Consider the following 10,774-nt stretch of genomic DNA (forward strand, 5'->3'; position numbering starts at 1 on the left):
CTGAGGTTTCTAAAGTGCTTAAGCCTGGGACCCAAAATGTATTAAGTGGTATAACTCTGTGAGAAGAGATAAAAATATAACCAAACTCTTAAGAATTTGATTGAAGGAACAGACTGTGGCTTATGAATATGATCAGTGATTCCAATAGTGGAATCAAGGAACCTCCAGGAGTATTTCAAGAGGTCCCATATTCACTCTTATTTCTTTTTAGGGTATGATGAGCGCATGACTGGATCAGAGATTTCATCTTATATAGCAAATGCTGTCTGTCTTCAATTTGGCTCCCATTGGTAAAGTTGAAGGTGCATATTATTATTTAAACTGTTATTGTGTCTTTTGAGAGGTTTTAGACATGGAAACGTTTAGTTAAAGACTCCTGGTGTAAAATTGTGGAATCAATTCTGCAGTATCTCTTGAAGTCCAACAGATGTCCCTGTCTATTCAGGGTTTCACCTGACCTGAGCAGGAGGCATAGTACAACTGAAGTGCAGATTTGGTGTTTTAATAACCAACCTTTCTGATAACAGACATTGCAAATGACATGGCCACAACTTGTTACAGCCAGTTTTCGGTCAGCACTGGCAGAAAGGAAACATGAGTTGCAGCAGATCCAGTAAGACATCTGCAAGACCTGCAAAAGATAAGGCCAGCGTTTGATATGGTAATTAGCTAACTTGATAGAATGCCAACTCATTGTTCCTGCCTGAGTGTGTTAATTTAGCTTCAACCCTTTAAGATAAGTAGTATTATAACTACTAAGGTTACAAATAAGTGCTTTAACATCTTTACGTTACCGAATTTCTTTTAAGTTTAGGACCTTATAGCCCAGCTAACCCCTTCCTACACATTTATTACGTTAACGTTACTTAGCTCAGGTTATCTTGCGACGGCTGAAGCCAAATGCTAACGTAGCTAACGCTAACGTTAAATAACGGAGCTGTTAGAATATTTTTATTTGACCTGTTTCGGTTACTTCTGTGGAAGCAGTTTTGAAGTCTTAACATTAACTCGTCTCAAGAGCTGTTAGATTATTTTTATTTGACCTGTTTCGGTTACTGTGTACTTAATTATAGGCTTACCTCTTTCTGCATTAAATAATGATCACAAGTAACGTTTAAAAAAAACCCAACAAGAATGTATTTCATATTGTACATTTACCTCATAGTACGTAACGACGTCAACTTCTATGGTAAGGTGTTACCTAGCTACTGTAACTTTAAGTTAGCTAAAGGCGGCTAATATCGGTAGTTGACGCTAACATTAGCTAAGCTACATGGCAGGGCAGTATATTGTTAGGGAAAGCCTCCTTATTCCAAAACCCAAAGTTATGCTTAAAGCTCATATTCTGAAAAATAGGGAATAATTCTTATAGGATTCTTTTCTGGGTGTTCAGTCTTGCAAACAGTATGAATGTCTGCTCATAAATGGGCGAAATATCTATTATTATTATTTTTGAAATATGCATTATTATCAGACTCCACAACGTCATAGAATGTGGTTTAATATTACTAAATCTTGTAAGGGATCATTAACAAAAAGATGAGAAAAACCCAACTGAAATACAGTATCACACACAAACAGCATTTTTTTTAATCAGTATTATATATATTTACACTTTTATTTTTTAATACATTTGTCACTCCTATGGACTGTGTCTATATCAGCAAATGTTCAGCAGTGAGAAAGTTGTAATTTGCTATTATTTTTGGACATAAAGCTTGTAATGTTGTATGTTACAGTATAACAGTAGTAAGTTCTGGGCCAGCTTTGGAAAGCAATATCAACAACTGGTACAGTACTGACAGATCAGGTCAGAGGTTGTCATTAGTCAGACCAGTTTCTTGGCAATGAAGAAGTCTGAGTCGTTTCATCTGCCAAAAACCAATTGACAGCAGAAGAGTGGTCTGCATCACGGCCCACCACAACACTTTATTGTTGATGTTCTCGCTGATCTGACGAAATTCCTCCTCTTTCTCCTGAATGACAGTTGACAGTAAAAAAGATAGACATCAAATCTTGATGAAAGGCTTTCAAAAATTCACTCTATCATTTTAAAAATGTTACATTTCCAGTTGTATTTATTTCATTTAAGGCTCAACGGGGATACTCAGAATAGTTCTCATTTACCCTCTGATACTCCTGCTGCTTGGTAATGTACATCATCTGAGCTATGAGGTGTCTGAGACTGTTCTCCAGAGTATCCATGTTGTCTTTAGTGTTGTCAGTATTACGGTCAATTGAGTGCTCTCCCATCTGAACATCCAAATGCATCTTCTGTAAAAAAATAGTGGAACTAAATGTAGATCATGTTCAGAAATGTATGACTTGTCTAGGCCTAGGCCTGCATTTAACAAGGATTTTCATTGCCATTTAATCTGACAGTTATTCATTTGATTAATTGTTTGACCTATAGAATATCTGAAAATGCAAAAATTAATTTCCTATAATGCAAGATTTTGCCATCAAATTGGTTGTTTTGTCTGGTCAATTCGTACCTTATACTTACATATAACCTATACATAGCAAACCTCCATATTGAAAATCTGTAACTATATAATACTTTGCATTGTTGCTGTATTTTTATCATTCATTTAAATAAGCAGCCTGTGTATGTGTGTGTGTGTCCAAAGGTCTCACCAGCCTTTCTCCAGCAAAGACAGCAAACCTTGTCAAGTTGCTTTGGAAACAAAGATAGTGTTGACCAGATGTGTGAGCTGAGAAGGTGAATTTACCAAATTTACCATAGCGTTTGGACATCACAACCTTAAGAGAAGATAAGACACTGTTAGTCCTGCATTTTTTCAGTTATGTGTCTTCAAAATGGAAATGTGGTTTGGCTTTTTTTAATTCTTTTTTGGCTGCTCAAGTGCTGAGGAAGATAAAGTGGATGTAATGTGTATGAAAAGGAGTCAAGCACAGCTGGTAGACTGATAGATTTTGGCATTGTAAAAAAAAAAAAAAGGTGAATTTGAAATGGAATGATTTGGGACCATATCAGAAGCAAAGAACTGGACTGGAGGTGTGAGATGATAATTGTAACACAAACACAATAGAGATTATGGTTTATAATGGAAGTACATACATTCTCATTATTCAAACTGTGCTGTTCTAGTCTTTGGTAGCCCTGTTCAGTACATTTTGGCTATTTGGCTTGGTATGAATGGTAAACCAATCAGTTTTGTGTATACCTTTAATGCATGTTTGTGCAACCCTGACTTTGTGATAAACCTCTCCTGTGAGTATTGTACCTCAAGATTTGGGTCTCTGACTGTCACAGTGGCACCAAAATGAGGAGAGCCGGTGAATGACTTCAGATCCCAAGGTTCCAACAAGAAATAACCTGAATGTAAGAGACACTCACACATGAGTACATACAAATACCATACCTTATATGTCTGATAAGAATTACATTGAGCACAAAGATGAAACTGAATTTATTCTTTTCATATTGAGATTTACATTTGAATTGATAATATTCAATGTTTATACATAATATAGTATTTAATATATACATTCCTTAACATGTTGCTGCAAAAACTATTGGCACACAAGTACATTAACATTACATTTCTCTCTGTCTCATCGTAGGACTGGTTGAATCACTTTACATTTTTGGATTCTTGACACAACAAATCAGTCTTCAAGAAAACACTGTAATGGACAGTGCAGAAGTTTCTAGCGTAGTTTGAAGAAACATACTATTATGGATGTTCATATAACAACACCGTGTTATTCTTCAGTCCTGTGGCATTCACAGTTCACTTTTCAAAATGTAATTCCATATTCATTATGCTGCTACTGTTGAAATGGTAAAAGATATTCAGGAGAAATATTCCCTCTGCAGGACTCACCGGTCACCAGCATGTCTTCAGGAATTTCCTCAATGATACATTTTTCCTTCTGCTGTCCAATATCAAAGTACATGGCTGCTGCCGACATCAGGTAACAGTGGAGGAGGAAGCCAATGCTTCGCAAACACATTGTCAGCTAACAGTGAGCTACTGGATAGTAAATCACTTGACAATGACCAAATGTTTGGATTGCAGTTGTAATAGAATTATTTTAGTAGATCTGCTAATTTAAAGTCAAGACTGCAGTATTTTTCATTGGCTATATCCAAGCATTCATGTACTAAAAGTGGAAGTCTTTAAGGGAGGCAGGTGGAGTGTGAGAAATTCACAGGTGCTGCTTTGGGCGATTAGACATTCTGGTTGATTTGTGACTGGTTAATCTTGGAGCCAATAGTAAAACTGCTAAGAATAGTGACTGTGAACTAACTACTTGCAACATGTGCAGATTATCAACAGTGTACTCATAATACACCAGCATGGAATTAGGAGTTGCACCATGACCTTTCAGACACCTCTCTGGCGCATGCAATATCTTCTGTTGGCATTATACATAAAATATATACCAGTTAATATACTTCTCAATATATTAATGTTAGTAGCGCACTAGTATGCTGATGGATGGTGTTTGTTGATACTTAAACTTGAGAAATTAGACAAATGCACTTCTCAAATTTCCTAATCCTTGCAAAAATGGGATATGCTGTTCATCTTATACAGATTGTATTACTTGTGTCACAGTTTTTGTTAATATAGTACAGTATTACAGGAACAGACTGCAAATCTCTTCGGAAAAGTGGCAAATGTAATCCAAACCAATATATACAGTAGTTGCCATATGCCTTACCTTAGATGAGGTCATTTATAAAGTAAACTGCAGCACACCCACACACAGTATAAACTGTTTTCCTATTTAGCATCTGCAAAAGTTATTCAGAAGTTATTATTCTTCAAAGTAAGCAAAGAATCTAATTTCTTTCTTTTCCTGTGCATCAATCAATTTATTATACCTGCAATTAAACTAACAGATTTGGTTTTAAGATATCATGGGTTTATATGTCTGCAAATTTCTGTTTAAGGCTCTAATTTATTGCAAACATATAATCTAATAAATATGGCCATTAATACTTTGTAATTCACTGCCATTTGGCACTACCACTGCTACAATGTACTACTACTTATGATCAGTCACTTCATATACAAAATACTGCTGTTAACGAAGACCAGAAACTGGATCGGTTCCTCTCCTGTTTCTCTTCTTTCTCAGTCTCTGTAATTTTCCTCTTCCTCATCATTCAAAACGGAAGGAGCTTATCGTACACCAGATGTTAACTCTTATTGCTATTCATTCTGTCATCTACTGTATGGTTTCTGTGTTGCATGGTCATAAGTGATTTGATCTGGTTTATGTATTTGCACCAATATTGTCGATGAAAGAAGAAATTTTTTCTAACTGCTGTGTTGTTTTCCTCCTGCTCAGAAACACTTTCTAAACAAAAAAGGTCACTTTAAGTGTAACTATAAGTGGTGTCTGTTCTGCCTATTAACTCCAGCTTCATAGTGGGATGTGCTGCACTTGATTTCACAGCCTTATGTGAGCTCTGTGAGATGTCAGGCCTTATGATCTAAGTCAGCATTTAATGAACTGGTGGAATAGTTGGTGAACACCTTTATCCTCTTAATGAACAATGGTTTAATCCATATACTGGTATTTTTTTTCACTTTAAAATCAGTGTTGTAATTCTAGGAATCATGTAGTCAAGCTAAACAATAGACCAGCAAATGTACTAAGAGTATGTATTTCTTCTTGAAAAATTATTCTCTTTCTCCCACATTTCTTGAAAAATTATTCTCTTTCTCCCAAGAAAGCCTTTACCAATTAGTTTACAGTTTCAAGATGTATTTACACTTTATTGACCATACAGAAACATACATTTTGTACATTGTTTTATTTACAAAAACTATTATCCTAGTAACATAAAGGAATACATATTATTGCATTTGATATACTGTACACTACAGGCTAAAATCCTGTCAATAAATATATACTTTGACTTTAGGGAAACAACCATAATGTCTCTGTAAACATTCTGTTTTGAATGTGGCACTGTTTAGAGGACCATATATTTCTGTCTGACCTAATTTTCTGCTGGTACTGCTGCAGCTAATGGAACAGTTGAGGCATCATGTTTTCCCCTGTGACAGGGCTAGTGTTGTTGGGATTTTCTCTGAAGTATTTCTTGAATATGGGGATTTTAGATGTTAAGTAGCATTAATATGGATTTATTTCCAAAGCAGTTAGATTAAAGCCACTGAGAGTTATAATCCACTGTGGGCTAACAGATACCTCTGATCTTCAGAAACAGACAGTTATAAAATGAAAACATGTTTTCAATTAATGGCTCTGATTTAAACAGCTTTGTTCTCTCTCCACACAGTTTTGATAATCTGCAAAAACTGAACTGGTGTCTAATAGCTATTTTGTCTAACTACACCTCTCTAGTTCTGTCAGATATATCAGTGTGGCCTGAGGATGAGGTTTGTCTCATTTTAAATCAGTATATTAATCATTTCCACAGAAAGAGAGCATGGCCAGGGTGGAAAGAAGGGAGCCTAGATTATCATATTAATGCCTCATGTGAATTAATTGCAGACCTTTTCCTGTTGTTTCTTTGTTTTTGTCCCTTCCTCCCTCTCCTGGCCTTTCTCTCTTTCCTCGCTCTTCTCTCCTTCCTCTCTTTCTTCTGTCTCCTTTCTTGGCCTAGTCATAAACAGTTGTCTGAGGAGCACTTCCTCTCTTCCTCCAGCAGGGGGCACGCTGCTCCATTGTTGGCTGGGTGCATGAGGATGTAGCGTGTGCGGTGCTGCACACCTGTGTCTCCGCACTTGCCTTTGCACAAGCCCCAGGGAGACCACACTGACACCTCACAATCCAGAGGGGTATCTGCACAGAGAGGGGAGGCATTATAGTTCTAAGCAATTAGTTTTGGTTCGTTATTTAGCTTTCATGCTCTCGAACATGCATGCTTGTGTTTTATCTTCTTTTTTACTGCAATATACTTATTGTCTTGACATTTAGGTTTCCTATTGCAGGTTTTAATGCCAAGAAATGGAATAAGTCATAATAGGGAAAATCACCCCTCTTCAATCACTGACTGTCAGGCAACCTTGTTGGCTCACACACCGGATATAGTATATGATATGTATCACAGACCTAGTTGCTGGTTAAATAGTAGAAAAGCAGAAGGCTGGGAGGTGGTACGGAAGTTGCATGGATGGATGGAGCAGTGGAACATGCACGTCAAGTTGAGGCTGATTATGACATCTCTGTTCATATTGTGCATCCATTAAGGACAGATGGAAGGATAGCTTTATAAGATGCTGTAAGAAGCAATGTTGACTTTACATCAGTGATGAATTTCACAATTAAAATCTAGACCAAGGGATTGCTGATCTGGACCGAAGGTTGATCCTAGAGGAAGGCAGAGGGGAAGCATAAACAAATGGAGGAGTAGGATGAAGCATTTGGAGCAACAGAATCTTGGCCCCTCTCTGCTGTTTGTTGATGGGTAGTCAGGGGAACAGACTTGTAGTCTGTAATGGGGAGTCAAATCTTTATAGTCCTGGTCAGCTTCACTGCCAAGTTGACACATATCTTCAGTGTTTGTAATTTTCCCCTCAAAAAACCTTTTTCCTGGTCATGCCATGTGTTTGGACTTTCTGTGGTGAGTTCTGGAACTTCCTGTTACATTGGAGAACAGCAGTCACCCAGGCAGATTGTTCATCTACTGCACGGTTGGCTTTGCTTGTTGTTTGACACACTTTTCTTTTTAATTTTTCAGGATGCCTTCCTATTGTCCATGTCCTTAGGCCGTTTTAAAACTTTAACAATGTGGAACCAAGAAATAACTGCAGCTTCAATTTATGGATCCATATCTGGTTTAACCAAACGTGTCTGCACCCCACTACATGTCATGACCTATATGCTGCTGTAATTAATCTTTACATAGTTTGCTTAAAATTTCATTTTCTCCATCTCTTGTCTTTAGACTTTTCCAGTGGGAGCCAGATGTCCTTCCCTGCCCTCACTTGGCTTCTCTGGTTTCTAGTTGAAAGTAATTGAGTTTGAGTGTGGCCTGTAATTGTTCCCAAATGCTTTAATCTGATCAAGCAAAATCACATACTCAAGCAGTGATGTTGATCTTACTAATCTGTACAGTATTTAAGCATTTTGAGTTGGCTGTGTTTAATTGCTTGTATTTGATTTTTCATTTTTTTCTTATACCTGTTGCCTAAAGGTATCCCATGGAGTTTACTAGTGTAAGCAGAGTTGGATTTAGATTGGGTGTTTATCATTAAAACTCATTGTGTTTATTATTGAGGCCAAGCAGTAAACATTAGAAAGCCACTTTTTTATGTTTAAAATGGTGCACTATGTATCTCCATGGTTGGCAACTTGCAGTGTTTTGTAGTGTCTTTGACAAAATGTTGCTACAGCTTTTTCCAAGTTATTACCCTCATTTGTTGAGGCTAGACATCAGAAACTACACGTATGTTGAAGAAAAATTAGAAAAAAAGTTTGAACACAGTGGTAGATGGTTTTCTGTTGCTTTAACACACATACACTGGGTAAAAATATGTGTGAGAGAAACAGAAAGCACCATTACAACACCATCAGTCGTTCATATATATGATTAATGTTATTGTGGTAGTAACTGATTCTCATTATCACGGCCCATTTTGGCCAGTGCTGTGCTACTACAGGCAGAAATGATTAGTATTTTTGCATTCTTCAGACTTACTTGTGAATGTGTCTTCAATCTCGTTTCCTGTTAGCAGTTGGTTGGACTGGGTGGGCTCCAGTGGCAGGCTAGGGATCTGATTGGTTTTCTTTATCTTGGTCAGCGTCACCTTAGCGATGGGAGGGAGCTGCTTCAGGCGTGGGTAGTAAAAGGAGTTAGCAGGGTGGCTAGGGAAGGAGGAGGTGATCTGTGGATCAGAAAATGGTCAAGGAAAAACAGCTGATAAATGGAGATGTGTTGGTAGAGCCTGTTAGGGACATTCACTGTTTATAGCACAATAGTAATAGCACTTATGATAAAAGTGCAGTAGGTACTGCACTGTAGTGCTTATGCTAATGAATTTTGACAATAAGTTAATTTATGTTCAGTACTAGAGATGCACCGATTGCAATTTTATTGGTAGATCCTGACTTTTTAAAGTCTAACCTGCTAATATGGATTTTCCATCTGTTCGGTGCATCTCTGTTCAGTACAAACATTATTCTGAAATGGTGCATATTTAGAAAGAAACAATAGATTACCACAACTTTTGAGTCTTAATCTTTTTTTCTATTTCTGTCATTAAATTGACTGTAAAATCAAAAGGGTGACTCTAAGCAGCTGGTGGCAGCTGTTTGAAGTTGTAATGTAGGTGATTTCCTAATAATTTGATAATCTGTAAATGTAGAAACACTGTGTAGTAGGCATAATTGCAGTATTGTAATATTGTAGCAGAAAACAATGTACAGTTTTCTGCCAGCACCAGATGATGGTGTTTCTGTGGCCCCATGCCTTGTGATTTTTCTTTTTGGATTGATGCAGTGTTGCTTGAGGCTAATGTTGACACACCTGTGTGATTTCTTCCTGCGGGATGGTTTCAAAGTTTGGAGAGGAGAAAGTGAATCCGCTGTCAGTTCCTGCATCGTATGGGAAAAGCTCCAGCGACACATGTTCTTTCCACTGGTCGCCGTCACACAGGTCAAGACTGTCTACACCGACAAACCAGTCTGGGCTTGGAACGAGTCGCACGATAAATGACAGCTGCAGATGGAGCAGGACAGTATGGTGTAGAGAGAGAAAACAGGCAGGAAATGAGCAGGTGGTCAGAGTGAGAAGTGGAGATAAAGAGATATGAGGAGGTGTGTTATTTTAATGTTACCATACTGTATATGATTTGGTTTAAGTGTTCGTTGGGACTGTGGGTTAAAGCCACAGAGGAAGAACAGCTTATTGTGCTCTGGGCTAAAGTCATTTACCAGTTAAAAAGTAAATGATAAATATAAGTGAAAGCTATAATTCACTTAATTTACTGTCCATTTATATTTATTTATCAGTAATCTATTCACTTTGTGTATCCATTCATTTAACTGTTATGACGGCAAAGACACAGACCAGAGATATGGTCTGTTTTATTCCACGCAATTTTCTTTCTTATCAAAGATGCCTACATTACCCACAGTGTATCTCAATAGCAGTTTGGTCCGAGACGGGGTGTTATGCTAGTAGCAGCTAATGTATGCTTGAGCTTCTAGCCTCGAGCAGAGGTGAGCCCAACCGTCACAGACTTGCCAGACTATACCTCATAGACTCTGGAGTTACAAAAGACCTTATACAAATTTTTGACATATGATGTGTAAAATTGGTGGAGTTACCCATTAAATCAACTGTCTACTATATGTACGTCATATGATAATGTGTTCAATTAGAAGCACGTATTTTCATAATAGGCATTTATAGCCCAGTAACTCCCCCACCTCAGTTTTATGACCTACTCAGAGACTCACTAGGAAGATGTTTAACAGCCAGCTCCTTCCTGGGTATTACATTATTTTTAGACATAGATTAGGTTCACTGTGTTTTAGAAGCTCTCTTAGGGTGCAGCATATAGAAAAACAGCCTGGGGCAGGTTTTGTTAAAAAGGCATATTGTGCCTACTGTTATCAACAGTAAGCATTTCTATGATGTGTTTGCTTGGCTAAAAAGACAATTGTTCATTTGTCTTATAGTTTTGATTGTCACTATCCATCCATCCATCCATTTTCCTCTGCTTACCTGGGACCGGGTCGCGGGGGCAGCAGTCTAAGCAAAGATGCCCAGACTTCCCTCTCTACAGACACTTCCTCCAGCTCTTCCGGGGGAATGCCG

General features: G+C 37.7%; 3 protein-coding genes and 1 long non-coding RNA gene across 4 annotated transcripts in view; 2 read left to right on the forward strand and 2 right to left on the reverse strand.

Annotated features, from left to right (window-relative positions):
* Positions 1-582: 582 nt before the first annotated feature.
* maea (macrophage erythroblast attacher, E3 ubiquitin ligase) overlaps positions 583-10,774 on the forward strand; it is a 74,210-nt gene continuing 64,018 nt past the window's right edge. The window contains exon 1 of the mRNA XM_020607512.1: positions 583-661. Within this exon, the coding sequence (XP_020463168.1) occupies positions 659-661 (3 nt within the window). The 5' untranslated portion in view covers positions 583-658. The remainder of the gene's footprint in view (positions 662-10,774) is intronic.
* Positions 1,172-10,774, forward strand: part of LOC109964310 (uncharacterized) — a 38,892-nt gene continuing 29,289 nt past the window's right edge. Inside the window, exons 1-3 of the long non-coding RNA XR_002275493.1 lie at positions 1,172-1,189; positions 3,278-3,346; positions 3,845-3,942. This is a non-coding gene — a long non-coding RNA (uncharacterized LOC109964310). The remainder of the gene's footprint in view (positions 1,190-3,277; positions 3,347-3,844; positions 3,943-10,774) is intronic.
* On the reverse strand, positions 1,380-5,637 carry LOC109964308 (transmembrane emp24 domain-containing protein 11). The gene is given in 6 exon segments (XM_020607516.1): positions 1,380-1,856; positions 1,858-1,976; positions 2,128-2,274; positions 2,638-2,763; positions 3,249-3,340; positions 3,852-5,637. Coding segments are annotated over 6 exon segments (642 nt in total). The 5' UTR covers positions 3,982-5,637; the 3' UTR covers positions 1,380-1,828.
* spon2b (spondin 2b, extracellular matrix protein) overlaps positions 5,696-10,774 on the reverse strand; it is a 10,613-nt gene continuing 5,534 nt past the window's right edge. Inside the window, exons 4-6 of the mRNA XM_020607514.1 lie at positions 9,479-9,670; positions 8,651-8,837; positions 5,696-6,792 (exon numbers count right to left, since the gene is read on the reverse strand). Coding sequence (XP_020463170.1) covers positions 6,614-6,792; positions 8,651-8,837; positions 9,479-9,670 — 558 coding nt within the window. The 3' untranslated portion in view covers positions 5,696-6,613. The remainder of the gene's footprint in view (positions 6,793-8,650; positions 8,838-9,478; positions 9,671-10,774) is intronic.

Source organism: Monopterus albus, unplaced genomic scaffold (genome assembly GCF_001952655.1).
Source record: "Monopterus albus unplaced genomic scaffold, M_albus_1.0 scaffold86.1, whole genome shotgun sequence".
NCBI classification, from domain to species: domain Eukaryota; kingdom Metazoa; phylum Chordata; class Actinopteri; order Synbranchiformes; family Synbranchidae; genus Monopterus; species Monopterus albus.